The 16,097-nt window shown below is 40.2% G+C and overlaps 1 protein-coding gene across 6 annotated transcripts in view; it reads right to left on the minus strand.

The window, feature by feature from the left end:
- The window catches only part of LRBA (LPS responsive beige-like anchor protein), a 359,792-nt gene that overhangs the window by 157,436 nt on the left and 186,259 nt on the right, over positions 1-16,097 (minus strand). For all 6 annotated transcript variants that reach the window (XM_028742867.2, XM_028742869.2, XM_028742865.2 and 3 more), the window contains one exon: positions 13,846-13,970. In XM_028742867.2, the coding sequence (XP_028598700.2) occupies positions 13,846-13,970 (125 nt within the window). The remainder of the gene's footprint in view (positions 1-13,845; positions 13,971-16,097) is intronic.

The raw sequence follows: 16,097 nt of genomic DNA on the forward strand, positions 1-16,097 counted from the left end.
CTCCAAACTCACACCGATTCTCCCGTCTGAGGACTTAATAAAGATTCCCACAGCTGCCTCGGGCGCTTCTCGGGCCGGCCAAGGAGCTGCGGACTCCGCCGGCTGCCAGCTCCTGGAAGGGGCTCCTTCGCCTTGCGAAGCCTGAGAACGTGATGGCTTTGCCCGACGGGGGCTCCGGCCGCACTGCAGCCCCGGCCGCGCCCTCTAGGCTAGCCGGCCGGCCACGTCCTCAAGGGACGTCCCTCGCTGCTCTCTGGCTGGGCAGCCACGGGCAAAATGCAGCCGGACTCCCAAGGCGGCCCCGAGCCACAAACAACCCGCTGCCACCAGCCGTGGAGGGGCTGCTCCAAAGGGCAAGCGAGTAGCGTCCTTCGCGCATTGGCCCGAGGGGAGCTCCTTCGGACGCGCGGGGGCTACAGCATGCCTGTGCCTTATTTACCCGGGAGTAACCCCCACAGCACACAGGTCTGCCTTCGGAGTCAGTATGAGAGGACGGCGCCGTTAAGGGGAAATCGCATAGGGCAGCTTTGGAGGGGGGGGGCGTGCACGGTTGGCGAAGCTTCCTTTAAGGAATTTTGGAAAGTTATTTTCTGTGCAATAAACTTGGAAACAGGGGTGCCAACTTGTATAAAAAATGGGGAGGGAGTAGCCCTTATAAGTGATCACAAGACGCGGCGCATGCACAGCATTTGAACAGACCATCAACCTTTTTTTGAGAGGAGGCCCCCTCAAATGTTTTATTGAGGGGGCGCGAATGGATCTCGGCCCCTGGGCGTTTGCGCCTATGCTTGGAAAGGTAGGAGAGCTACGTAGCTCAAGGCTGGGGAACCAGATTACGTCTCCGAGCTCTACTCCGAGGGAAGCTGATCGCGTTAGGACGTTGTCCTAGGACTTCCCTCGCTCGCTTCGCGCTTCGACAGCGAGCAGGATCCAGCAAATCCACACTAAGCCCCCTTTTTAGCCTGTCCTCTTTGAAGCTTCGAAAAGGTGCACCTGCATCACGGAGAGAAGCAGCAAGGCAATCTCTAGCAGGGCGGCACTGTTTGCCCTGAATGTTTCTCTTTTTTGGGGGTGGGGAGTAAAGGGCAAGCGAGAAAAGACCCACACCCCGGTAGAACTGAACCAGCATTTCCAAATTCCATATAACTCTACCCAAAAGCTGAACAGACTTTCCCTTCTTTTGTCTAGCGCGCATTTTCTACGGAAACTTCGTCCGATAAAAGCTACTTCGAGCAACAACTTCGGCCGCACCTTTGGTGTCTCTGTGTTACACCGAGTCAGGCTAATTTTTTCAAATCAGGAAGGGGGATTCATAGTTCTTCCCCCTTTTTTTAACCAGAACATGTCTGCACAACAACAACAAAACAGAGTAGCTGTTTTTATCTCACTTTATATATATATATATATATATATAAAAGGGCTCAAAGTCTTAAGGCAGCAGGAACCGTCGACAATTTTACGAAATCAGCTCCGAGCTGCAGAAGCTGAGCTCTTTTATTTATTTTATTTTTAACAGGCGCCGGGGGGGGGGGGAGAGCCTCCAGTGGTCCCTCTCCAATATGCGCTACCGGTTTGTATTTTTTCCAAAAAGAAAAAAGATCGTCAACAATCCTGTGCAGAACGATAAATGCCAGACTGCCACATGATTTGAAATGCTCAGACGGCGACATGGAGAGAGCCAGAGCCCCTCTGCCTGTTTACTCAGCACCGCTGAATTCATTGACACTTTGCGGGCGAGGCAGCGCGCGCAGGAGGACTCCAGCCTTTTAGAGAGCGCAAGTGAATGATATGTACAGAGAGGCTACCAGGCGCTTCAGCATCGACGGGGACTTTCCCTCGCACCAATAAAGGGACGAGTCCTCTAGAGGCACACGCACTCCCTGGAGTACAGACGAATAGATTTGGCTATGCGCGCTCTGGCAGGAGGGGAGGAGGAGGGTAGCTTTACAACACACACGCACACACAGCATCCCCTTCTCTATAGAGGGAGCACCAACGCCAGCCCTCCAGCACAGGAAGTCACTCTAGACTTACACAGAAGCTTGCACCTTCAAAGGATGCGGGAGGTGAACGGAAAGGTTATCAGCGTTAAGAGATCTGTGAATTTTTAAACACTACAGGGGCTCAAGCTAGTGGAGAGTGCTTAGGTTACCAAGGCTGCAATCCTATGGACGCTTAATTACGGTAATTGGAAAGCAACCATCTTCAATCCAGTGCCATTTACGTCGGACTATACATAGAAGGCTGCAATCTGATCACACTTACCAGGAAAGAAAGCCCAACTGAACCAGGGTCTTACTTCTGTGCAAACGCTTGGCAGACTGGGCTGAATTTACAGCAAGCTTGTACTCTTTCATCCCAACAACACAGAATCCAGCATAATCTCAGACTCTCCAACCAAAACCAGAATATTTTTAATGTAACACATTCTAATCAAGGGTACATGGCAGGAATGCAACGATAACTATCAATACCAACTCTTTTAAAATGCATAAACCCACTGTGTGTTTATTTATTTGGACTAAATGCATCTTGAGTTTCAGGAGAACACCACACACACTCCTATTCTGTTCCAAACTATGCTGTCTTTCTATGTTTAAATGCATTGTCTTCTTATTTTAAACTGACAAGAAGAAACAGATAGGAGGCAGCAATTCACTACTTATCTCACTATTACTCTCCATGTTGCAGCTGGAGAACATAGGAAATGCATTCAAATTTCTATTACTCAAAAGAGCTGCAAACTTGTGCATAATTTTGGGTAGCCTTAAAAGCAACATATTGGACTATGTCTCCTTTTGGAATCATGCCAAACACATCCCGGCTAGCCAGTTTCAACACGTTGCTCATTACTTTTTGATTATTGCCATACATGGCTTGAGGTTCCAGGGGCTTATTTTTAAAAAACCTTTAATCTGCAAACATTTACAGAGGAAAGCAATCCCTAGTGGCCATACATAAAGCTTAATTGTCTCTGTAAACATGTGAACATAAATTTCAAGTAAAACTTTACATTAGCACAATAGGCAAACCAACCATTTGGGTACCTAAGAATTCAGTTTTTAAAAGACAGAAGTTTAATCTGCAATAAAAGGCCATTTTTCATCTCACACATTTTCCTACAAACAAACAGCTTTTAAAATTTATTCGTAAATGTTTGTTTACAGTACTGGTCAAAGGGGAAGAGAATTTTACACACACACACACACTTTCTTTTTCTTCGTTCAAATGTACCAGTAGATATAACTAAACAAAACTCTGGTTCTGGAATTATTCAATGAGAGTTGAAAAACCTCTTGTCATGGAAAATATGCAGCTGATATTTAGAAAGGTTTTCCTGTAATTAACTCCCCCTTGAGGATTTTAAGTTAGCAGCAGTAAAATTACCTACAGTATTCTAATACACAACATATGCACTAACATTCAATTCTCAGTGGTCTAATAGCTTTCCGAAGAAGAATTTTATTTTTAATTAAAATAAGATGACTACTAGGATAAGCTAAAATAAAACAAAACAGATAATGAACATGTTTATAAATTCTGACAACATGTGTCTGTAGCTTGGTACACAATGCACTTTTAAAATCAGCACTTACATGCAGATGTTTGAGAGTTTCACTTTATTCTGTACTTTGGTGATCTTTCTGTCTTAATTACACTAATGTTCTCATTTAAAATTACTGGTATCTATTTCATTTATTTAAAATTCAGTTTGAAAGTCAAAATGGGTCAATTACAGGAATGTTTCTGGTAAAATTTCTACAGGTGTTAATAATTTTCTCTAGCTTTCTTTTGCCAGAATTTCCCAATAATATAACAGAGGATACTCCTATGTAGTCAATTTACTAGGATACTATTATAGGATGTAAAATACACTGGAAACACATATGCAAGGGTTCACAATTTTCCCACATCTATAGGCTTGCTGTGGGTAAGTAACTCTAGCAGATTGTGTAAGTATTTTGGAATTCACACTGTTACTGCTAAAGTTCTCATTTATAGCTGGGTGAAGCAAAAGTCTCAACTCATGGCAAGAGCTAACAGGCATCTCATCTGGCATGTTGCATATTTTGCTATTGTACTCTTTCTTTGAACACCAAGCACCAATCATACCACCATAAGCATTCTTTTAAAGAAGTATTGTTCATTTCAAACATGGTTCATGTACATGGAGCTGTTCTTCAAACTAACCTAAGATGTAAAAGAAAACAACCCTGCGGAGTGCATAAAATTTAGTTCTGGTTCTAGATATGGGTTTAAAATTTATGCCATACAAATGGATGGCACACACCACAAAATGAGCAATAGGGCCCCCAGTATAATAAAAATTATATATATACAAGTAGTATGCGTGTCTAAACACAACTATATACAGTGGTACCTCAGGTTAAGAACTTAATTTGTTCTGGAGGTCTGTTCTTAACCTGAAACTGTTCTTAACCTGAAGCACCACTTTGGATAATGGGGCCTCCTGCTGCCGCTGCGCCGCTGCAGGACGATTTCTGTTCTCATCCTGAAGCAAAGTTCTTAACCCGAGGTAATAATTCTGGGTTAGCAGAGTCTGTAACCTGAAGCATATGTAACCTGAAACGTATGCAACCCAAGGTACCACTGTAATTATTTGCCCAGATGTATTTTATTGTTGCACCCACACTCTGCTCATAGATGCATTGTTATAAATGCATGCATGATTCTCACTCTCATGAAGAGATGCTGAAGTATGGGAGCAAGGCAACCTTTCTAGCCAAGCAAAGTATAAAAAGCATTATTTAACAAAACAGCTTCTATGTAATTTGGAATAGAAATCTCCCAAAATAAAGTTTTACAAGACATTGGATTAGATCCTATAGTTTGGTCAATGGAGTGGATTTCATGTGCATGAAACAGGAATTTGCTGACTCCATCTGCAGCTCCCAAACTTAATTGCAGCAGCCGAAGAACCTGTTATAGTGGTATGGGATATGATGTGGAGGAGATACAGAGGGACAGGGCTGTTCCAAGCCATGCCCATCGTCCAAAGTGAGCGAAGCAGATACTTGGGATCCAAGCCATAATTTTTGCCATTTGAGATAGCAACAAGCCAAGTCCCTAGTTAGTTCTCTGTGGGGATAAGGGGGGCAGGTTATAGTTCTGCAGACTTGAATATGCAAGCCTTAGTATGATCAAGACCTCAGACTACAATGACATGCATAGGGACATGCTACATATATAGCATGGTACCCAGCACCCTACTACACAACAATATTGTTTGCCAACAACCTGTCTGGTGATCTGACAGGCTGAAAGTTTTGCTGGAGTATCATATAGTAGATCGTCATATGCAATAGTTGATAGATATCTGGGGGAAACAATAGACCTGAAGCAATTGTACCAATGTATTTCCAAGGTAGAATTCTTCAGAACTTAGCCCAAGACAGTCGAGTGAGAACTGAGTAATTTATAGGTCAAAACACCCTCTGAATGACAGTGCTTTCACCTGCTGACATAATTGTGGAAATTAATTCTGGCATTTAAGATAGAAAAGTAGTGACAGATGAGCACATGACTGACATCTGGTGCTTGTATGGGAAGTAGAGTTGAAATGACAGGATGGAGTCCTGTTTACTGAGGTGCTGAACAAAGCTTGTTCCTGAACCAGGCTGTGATGAAAGCTTAACTTTCTCACAGTTAACAAAACATTTGTGATTATAAGAGAGGGGTCCCCCCCCTTTTTACTTTATACCAGGGAGTGAGCAACTTGAATGCCACATTAGGTCCAGTATAGGATATGATTTGGCCTACAAGGCAATCTTCCTCAAACCACATCCACCTGCCTGACACCTGATGCCATAGATGACATCTGGTGTGGGGCTGGTGGGCACGCAGGTGCATTCTTGGCAAGCAAGGCTTGCTATTGGTGCCCATCATCTGATCAGCAGTGGCAGCAAGCCCTGGCTACAGACTTCCCCAAAAGCAACTCTGCAGTGTAGCTGATTCCTGCCCCAAATGGGCTTGCTATAAGACCCAACCAGCTAATCAGAGTTTACAGCAAGCACTGCTAGGATGATATTCCTTTTTATCACTGATTTGAAATACAGGCAACCTCCATTTTAAGTGCGAACTGATACATGTGCGATTTCACACACACGCACAGTGCCGAACCAAAAAATATCAGAATACCAGAAACATAATAAAAGATGTCATTAAAGGTTGGGGCAGGGCAGAGGTAGAATGGGGTGTTTCAATTGCACATTATTTCATGAAAGCCTGCAATGTCCTGGAACAGAACCCCTGTACAAATCGGGAGTTGCCTGTAAATTCAATTTTCCCTCTTGATTTTTTTTACGAAAGAATTGGTATTAGTTATTGTATTATATGCTTTGTTTAAATAGTTTTCTAAAGCATTTGAAAATTATATAAATACTGAAAAGTATAAATACTGAAAAATAAATAAATAAGACGTGCTCATTTTCATTACGCTTCTTCCTGCTGTTCCTTCAAACCTTCCACAAAAACTACTACATCAGCAAAATCCATCCTCACCCGTCAACAGGTTCGTCTTTTCTGCAACTCATTTTCTGTTCTGATTATTCCTTATCAATCTCTATTTTCTTTCTCCATCAGTCTTCATCATTTATATACCAATACCAATTTGAGTCTTCCGGCACTCGTGTTTATTTAGTCCAAAGTACAACACACATGAGGTACCAGCAGACAGTGTTATAATCCTGACGTTTGCAAAATACGCAAACAAAAAAGGTAGGGGAAAATATATACGGCGGAGAACAACCTTGCCCCATAATAATGTGGCATGGCCAACTGAAAAAACAGTGACAAACAGGTGGAAGGGGAGAATAGAATATAATGGCTGGAGTTGAAGATCAGAGACACCTAGATTGATATGTAGAAAAAGCCATTGTTTGCAGGGGAACCAAAGCTGTTTTGAAATGTCCCCTAGGGATGGAAGAAAGAGTTGCTCATATAAAATCAGAAGTGAGGCTACTGAATTAGTCTGCTCATTCCTGCTTCCAGACCCAATGAAGCGCTTATTGCATAGTAAAGGGACACAATCCGTCGGCTTACTTGCAAAGGAGTTGCATTTTAAAACGTTTTTAAGTGTTTTTATCTGTGAGCCAACTCTTATTTTTATCAGCACTTGCAAGCACAGGAAACACGCTGGAATATGTTGAAACAGTTTATTGTGGGGGCCCCACTTGTCTAATACCAAGCTCAAGTCTTTGAACAAGCATTTTTATAGAGCCAAAATGTCACCCATGCAAAAGATGATGGTATCAGCAGACGCAGAGTAACCCTGAAGTTTGCAGAAGTAAAAATCTTTTTAAAAATAATAATAAAGGGAACAATCCTCCCAAATGAGGACTTAACATATTCATGCCCAAAGACTGAGTGTTGAAAAGGGTAAGGAAAACCCTGAAAAGTAGGTAGAAGGGGAAATGGAATGGAAATGCTTTAGATAATGTAAAAGTGCTGGAGTTCTGCTTCAAAGGCCCCCAGCCTATATCAGATAACTGGGTTTTCTGAGTTTCTCCCCCAATATAATCAGCATTCTTGTCATGGACTGGCTGGATGCAGAGGAGCGATGGGAGGCACCAGCTGGAGAACCCTTAAGGAAGGAAGGCTCAGAGCCAGGGGATTGGAGGTGGGATGATGATGAGTAGTCAGAGGGAGAAGAGGGAGCAAACTGGGAGGAGGAGGAGGAGGGTGTCAGAAGCAAATGAGGTAACGGGGTTTAGTGGTAGAAGCAGAGGTTGGAAAGGATGGGAGCCAAGAGGCAGAGATGAGGCAAGCTGCTGAAGAAGCCAGGAGGTCTTCCCCTCCTGCAACCAGTTCCCCTCTCTGCTGGTCTCCCAGAACCAGAAGAGGTATGAAGAGGGTGGAACAAAAGCAAACAAAGGTGTCAGAGTCTCAGATTGCATGGGAAGGACCTGGGGAAGGAGGAGACTTAGGGAGCTGTGGGAAGGCATGGACCTTCAGTCCTTGCAACTGCCTCAGTGGGGAAATATCTACTGGGAAGAACTGCTGTACTCACTAGGCCTGAGCTGTTTTGTTTCTTTGAATAAAGAGTTAACTTCACTGAAGCTGGGTGAGTTATTGCTGACCTGCTCCTGTCACCCACTCCTGACAATTCTGTGTCCACTGCTCAATCCTTATTGAGCTGTCATTGGGGTTTCCCCAGCTCCAGAACTTTTTTGTCCTTCTGCACATCTTTTAAGCCTGCTGATGCCTCCCTCTTGTGCACAGGTGGGTCCATTTTGGATACACAAGTTGCAGCATTCAGAGAATTGAGTTGAGCTTGTTATTAGTAAATACAGTTGGGGCCTACAATAAAGTGTTGTAGTCTTGAGTTCTTCTGTTTATGAATCTACCTATGTCACTGTTATATCAGGTGACTGAAAGGTGGGCAGCTCCACCTACCTGTTAAACTCGACCTGAGATGGATGGAGGAAATATTAATTGGTCTGCAGATCTGATATGATTCCCCACCCCTGAGGTAACTATGTATGGAACAAGATGAAACTGTTTAGAACCCATGAGGAACAAGGCTCCAGTTCAGCTCCTGTTCCTTAAAACACTAACCATTAGCTTTTGTCTCAATACACACATGAACACATGTATCAGCAGGGAAATGAGATAGTCACAAGGCTATTTTTATATTTCATGCAACAAGACTTATATCACCCTGAAAACAAACAGGAACCCTAAATGTTAAAGGGAAGGGAACGGAGTGGCCAATACAATTTACTGCAGTTTTGTTGTCAAGTTTAACCGAGTAGCTCAATATTAACAAATCTTGCAATTTCACTATTTATTTATTTTTGGAATATTACAGAAAATCCTATTCTTCCACCTGAACAGTATACCTTTTTATCAAGAACTGATCTGTTAAGAGTTTTCAAAAGCGTTAAGGCTGTAGAATGTTACAGATAATTCTCTCTCTTTTTCAGTGAATGGTGCTGATTTCTACAAGGCACACCAAGTTTAAAACAGATTCTTCCAGAGACTAGTTTCACTGAGTTACAAAATGCAAAAATAAAGTTTGAGCAGTTGCTTTTCCAGGCCGACATTTACAAATAACCAATTTTGGATGTCCTCCCCCATCCTGGCAACCTGGCCTTTGAAAAATATCCTACAGTCCTTTTTCCCAAGCAATTTAATGTGTGCTTGGGAAGGGCAATTAAATTGTCAGAATTTTTTTAAAAAATGTTTTAAACTAGAAGGTAGCCTGGAGTATAGTCATGGGGTTGATATTGATTGTCTGAACAGAGAACATTAGTCTTCAGGTATTTACTCTGCCACCTCTGCACCAGAGGCTCTCCTTCAAATCAAATCAATCCCTTGAAGAGATGGCTACTGAAATACATAAATGAGGCTGCAACAGAGCTGATTTTTGCTCTCTAGGCATTACTATGTCTTGGTTTCTGATTGTTTCTGAATCTTTTCCACTTCTTCCAATTGTAAACTTTAACAGACTGCATCCTCTTGGGTAGGAGCTATGGGAACAGCCCTTTTCCCATTTGAAATTCATTGTAAAACCCACTACAGTGGTGCCTCGCAAAACGAAAAGAATCCGTTCCGCGATTCTCTTCGTCTAGCGGTTTTTTCGTCTTGCGAAGCAACCCCATTAGCGGCTAAGTGGATTAGCGCTATTAGCGATTTAGCGGCTTAGCGGCTATTAAAGGCTTAACGGCTAAGCTGTTAAAAGGCTATTAACGGCTTAGCGGCTTAGAAAAAGGGGGGGAAGTGGGGGGGGGAATGGCGAGACTCACAAGACATTTCCGTCTTGCGAAGCAAGCCCATAGGGAAAATCGTCTTGCGAAGAGCCTCCGAAACGGAAAACCCTTTCGTCTAGCGGGTTTTTCGTCTTGCGAGGCATTCGTCTTGCGGGGCACCACTGTACTTAAATGGAAACAGGATTACAATTACATCTTATTTTGTTTCAATATTTAATCTGTATAGTGTGAATTCTGCCACAATGCAGAACACCAGTTTTAGTAAGAACTGTGCAAACTGTGAGATATTAATAATAGACTTGTTTATTTTTATTCTGGATTTATAAGTAAAGCAGTTTACAAGGTAAACTAAAGTAAGCAGAATTTGTAAGTAAAAGGAATCATTTGACAGTGTAACAAAAGAAAACATTCCCCACTGGAAAGACTATCAGCCTGATCCACATCCCAGTTCCGCTTAAATACTTGGAATTAAACCAAAGCTGTTCCCCCTTGAACAAAATGGGTATGAATTGGCTTGAATCCAGTTGCTTTGAGACAAATGGATTTTGGAATGGAGTGTATATAATTGAAATAGAATGCTCTGTAATTAATTTTTAAAAAGAAACCACAGGGCAGAAGAACAGAAGTCCACCAGGAATGTTGGTGACATCCTAAATGCAGGAACATAGATTCAAAGGTAGGTCACCAGAATTGCAGTTCAGATCATATCTCTATAAGATGCCATACTCATTTATTATCAAAGTGCCCTTTTAATAGCAATTCTACATTACCATATACTCCACTGTAGTCCCTCTTGTAAAGGTCCTCCATGCACTAAGTTCCAACATCAGAGGCAGTGTAGAAAAGCATCCTCAGGTAACTGTTTCATAGGAAGTTTCCTAACTCCCTTCCTATAGGCCAGGCATGTCCAAAGTCCATTTTGGGGGCCTGCCGGTCAATTTAATTTAGCTCCTGTGGCAGTATATGTCCTGGGGTAAAATCCTAAAAAAAAGCTAAAAAGCTTTAACCCTAAAAAAAGCTGAACAACTTCTTTGGTCAACAATGAATGTTCAGATCATAAAATCTGGCCCTCTTTGAAAAAAGTTTGGGCACCCCTGCTATTTCAAATGGTCAATTCCTTCCACTTTTTTTTGCTACACAAACTATATTCAAGTATGTCTTGCTACAATGGAGAACCCTGCTCCACGATCACAGAAATATCTCTAACACATATCCACATACCGCTAGTTCACATGATACTTTTCTCCACACAGATGGAGGCACTGTATGAAAAAAGTATTTTGTGAACCTGCTCTGAGACGTTTTCATTTTGCACAAGTTTATGGTGCCTGGGTTAAAATTCTGTGTGCGCTGGGAATCTCTATTTAGTAAAGTCACAATGTTTGATTGGTTAATTAATTCACAGTTTTTAAAACCTTCATGCAACTCTAAGAATCAGAAAGCAATTTTTTTATTAAAAAACATTATTTTCAATGCAAATTCTTATAAATGCTGCAGATCAGCAACTATATGAAAGAAAACATGTTCCAATGCTAGCTATGAGATACTCATGTATCATCAAAACAAAGTATCCTTCACGCTTTATTAACTAATTGGCAACTAACTAATGACTGCCCAGTTGTACAACAGAAATCCACTAGTACAGTGGTACCTCGGGTTAAGTACTTAATTCGTTCCGGAGGTCCGTACTTAACCTGAAACTGTTCTTAACCTGAAGCACCACTTTAGCTAATGGGGCCCCCTGCTGCCGCCGCGCTGCTGGAGCACGATTTCTGTTCTCATCCTGAAGCAAAGTTCTTAACCTGAAGCACTATGTCTGGGTTAGCGGAGTCTGTAACCTGAAACGTATGTAACCTGAAGCGTATGTAACCCGAGGTACCACTGTACAATGGAATTTCTAGTTTCTCTCCTCTGCCCTCTAGAAATCACATGCCCCTCTAAATTTGCTCCACAGTCCCCCCCAACCCTACAGAACAGATTTGGGAGCAGGGGAAGGAAAAGTCCCACTTCACAAGCCGCATTAGAACCCACCCAATGTTTTACTCACAGGCAAATGTAATCAATAATTCAATCAATAAAATCAACTAAAACTCATAACGAAACAACTAAGCTTTCTTTAACTATGGGGCAACCTTATTATTTAGACTTTCAGGCCACCATGTACAGTTCTTTGTGTTTATGGTTCATTTGAATCTCAAAAGAATTGAGATCTACTGTTACAAAGGAAATTAGGGTTTCCTACTAAGTGCACACAAGCCTTGAACTCACTTAAGCAGTTTGTTAGATCTCAGCTGCTTCATTTTATTTTATTTTATTTTTAAAATATTTGCTTGTTGCTACTTACACTGAGCCCCAAGAATTAGACAGGTCCAAATAAATAAATAGTTGCCTTAATAGTGGTCTTTACTTTCTCTGATTCAAAAAGCTATGTTTAATCTTGATGATGGCAACTGAGATCAGAAGACCTATCACAGGGCTGGTACTTATTCTACTCACTCAACTCCCTTTGAAGCAATTCACTTATTGGACTGTATTATAACTGGTGCATATGGCTGGCCATTTTCCACAATAACTACAGTGAGAAATGACAGATTGTACAGTACATTATTTTTGTCACCTGTACCATTCTACAGAACTTAGCATATTCCCAATGTATGCAATGTAAGAGTGTTTGTCACATGTAACTATGACAAACAGTAGTGAAATTTTAGTTTTTAAGACTGTCTGAAAAACAATTTCTGCATTCTTCAGAAGTATTATCCAGTTCGATTATTACTAATATAATATTGCACACTGCATTGCTTTTAACAATAAGGAGACAAATGAATATTAAAAAATGACTAAAATATTAATTGTTCTTTAATATGAATGGTTAAATTATTTCATAAAGTGTGCAACTGACCCACATTAGAAAAGTTGAAATTAAATGTTGGCAGTTAATTATTGCAAATATGAGTAGGCTTACAACTGAAAAGTATCAAGCTTTACTAAAACTAAGTATATATAGACAAAGACAATTTGCACTCTTGAAGCCTTTAGTGTACAGTAGAACAAAATGTACAAGCCGTTTCAAAGCAGAAGAAGCCTAATTAATTCTACATCTCATTTCTCCCTTTCTTCTTTAGCAGAAGATGAGAGGATCTAAGACCATTATCATGTTTAGATCACATTATTGACTCTTCCCTGTTTGGTCATTTATTTCAAAGGACTTGCGTCATATTTGGCATTATAGTTGCTGACATATTTGAAGACATGAGTGCAAGAGGTTAAGACGCTTGGCCCAGAACAAACTTTCCAAATTATGTTGCCTTCCTAGACACCCATACAACACTAACATAATTTCAAATAGAAATTACCATTTTTTAAAAAATAAAAATAGAAAATGGGAGTTAAATTGGAAAATGGGAAAGAGCTATTCAATGAGAGTTTGGTAACTTGCTCCCTGCTCCAATATTCACTTCCAAAGTATTTGTAATAAGAAACAATAAATCTCAGTTTTAAATGAATTTTCAGTATAATTTGTTTGATTTGGCTTATTTTTATAGGAAAGCATAACACATGGCAATACTGAGTTTTAAAATAATTACAGATAAATAATTACCTTTAAACATAGCATGTATTCTTCTAATGTATTTCTGATTTGGAGACTACATGTTCTCTGGTTTGCATTACTTCAATTAAGACAAAATGAGCTAACATGTAGGAGAATTAAACAGGGTTCCTGAAAATATAGTAAGCTCCGTACACAGTCTTCATATTCTGCTGACATTAATTAAAATAATCAGTGGGGATTTTTTCAAAGGGAAAATATGCCTTGCTCATACTGCTACAGTTCATGTAAGGTAATTTGTCACAAAACCATACCAAGGGAATAAAGGAATCTTCTACCTTTGTCTCAAATCACTGCTAAGTTCAGCCTCCTATGCAAAGGACTCGTACAGGGAGATGCCATTAAGATATAATTAGGTCTTGAAATGCACAGGTCAGGGAAAGAAACTTAAAGGGACCTCTGAATGTGAAAGTGTTTCACCTCCTCTCAGATGACTGGAGCTTGAAGCTCCATTGCCATGCACTGTACCTGCTGCTATTGTCAAGAAGCAGATTTTACACTGACCATGGTCTATGGCTGTTTTTAACGTCGCTTCAGGATGTGTCGATCCAAGGGGGTTACGCACAAATCGTCGCCGGCGCCGCAAGTCATCTTCCCAGTAGTCAAGGCGCCAGAACTCACGAGGACGACTACAATGAAACAGAGGAACCACATATGTTAGCAATTATCAAACAGCATGGTAGCACTGAATTTCTGCATAAAGCTTTCCTTGTTTGCTCTTTTTCTTTTTCAAAAAAGCACCCTAAGCCCTTTTCTGCGATCTTAAAACTTAGGTATGTCCTTGAAAATAACAATATCACCTTCCAGTCTGAGGAACTCCTTTCCCTCCCCCCCCCCCCTTTGGAAGGTGAAATGAGCACTAAATACATCATTTTGAAATGAATTGCTGACAGTGTGATCAGTTTCCCCACACTCTAGTGGCATGTGCTCCGATTTCAGCCTCATTTCAGCCTCAGCAGGGCACCTTTCTCAGTGACTGCATTTATAAAGCAGAATAGGGAACAGGCTATTATAAATATGGTATAGCATTACCTATATTAATCAAAGTCTGTCCCCCTTCATTTTTCTTCCTAATTTGTGCCTTTTTGCACAAGGTCAGTAAATCATACCACAAATTCTTGGTCAAGAAAGTGTTAACTTTAATGAATACTTCTGTTACATGATTATGCATGTGATAATAAAATATTACTCTGTTTAGATGTGCAGGAATTTAATTAAAATAATCTCTTAAAATATTCATTACTTTTAGCCCCTGAGGCTTAGAACAACACAAGAAAATACATTTCGTTTCCATTTCCTGTTTTTAAATAAACCATTCCAGGAGAGTAAAACAGCAATCTATTTTCAAACAAATCTGATTGGATTTCTGTTTTATGTAGCTGCATGTTTCCATTTAATTAAGAACTGCATGTTATGGTGCACAATATCGAAGGTATACTTTTTAAAATTTACATTTAGAAAAAGGTTCTATCACACTTGTTATTTTCCACACTGTATTATTCAAATATGCATAGATCGTTTTAATATGGCTATATATAAATGCCAGTTCCTATCTTGTTATGTGATCATGAGCGAGTGTGCTGTAAAACTGTATATTAACCATTAAAAACTGCAAAAACAGCAAATTCAGGTGCATGTTCATACCTATATATGCAAATACATTGTATTATATGTAAAGTAATAAAGCCTACAGGAATAACACTAGAGATCTACAGCCAACATCTGCATGCTCCAATTACAAAATTAGAATTTTATTTATAAAAGAATGGCTCCTCCAAGAATGGCAAACCAACACTACAAACTATAATCTCATTTCTTTTCATGAGCTAATAATCATTGTATATCTGACAACTCTGACAAATTAATAGGTCTGATTAATTTATAGATTACAAATGATTGGACACACAATATCTGTATTCCTCTTCTTTAATTATTTAGACTCCAGAAAGAGAAAATATTTTTTGTTAGAGTGAATCTAGCTATCTAAAAGAAGAGCTACAAGCCTACTACACAGTTAGAGCCATTAATTCTTTCTAAAGGCCACATTCGATAGTAACGCATTGTACAAAAAATAATACATGCAAAATGTGAATTTTCATTAATAAATTCAATTCAGGTATTATCTGAATCCATTTTAACTGAATGCTCTGCATTGCATTTTTACTATTTTTAAACATACATAGAATTGAGGAACTTATTTTCTGCAGAATTTATAAAAGCACAGTTATATGCCTAAGAAAAAGCTACATTTGCTCAAAGCGTGATTAATAACTTAAAAATCTCCATTAGCGATTACAAAAAAAGGCAGAACGCAGCTGGCTATGTGTATGCATTTGATAGTCATGGAGCATGGATAGCCACTTCATCATTCTGCCTTCCTTCATTTATCTGTTAAAATTACTATCAAATATCAAGTAGGATAGAGTCGTGAATCACAAACTGCTCCTCATTTTCAGGGGAATGATACAATGAGAGTCTATTCATCAGTATGGCAATCGGCACAAGTAATTAGTCCCTTAGACTGAGATCTCTTGCAAACCTTATTGTATCCAGTGCCACAAACATATGACAATGAAAAGCTAATGGAGGCTTCTAAAATTTGTTAACTGCTTTGGCCATCAATCCTTCCAGTTCTCTGCACTGCAGTATTATGCAAAGATTGTAAATTATTCATGCCATCCATTCATCTTTCTGCACTTTTGATTAAATTAAACAATGCTGTTTTTTCTGGCTGTAATTGCAACATGTGAAGCAGC

The sequence above is a fragment of the Podarcis muralis genome, chromosome 9 (assembly GCF_964188315.1).
Source record: "Podarcis muralis chromosome 9, rPodMur119.hap1.1, whole genome shotgun sequence".
Classification (NCBI taxonomy): domain Eukaryota; kingdom Metazoa; phylum Chordata; class Lepidosauria; order Squamata; family Lacertidae; genus Podarcis; species Podarcis muralis.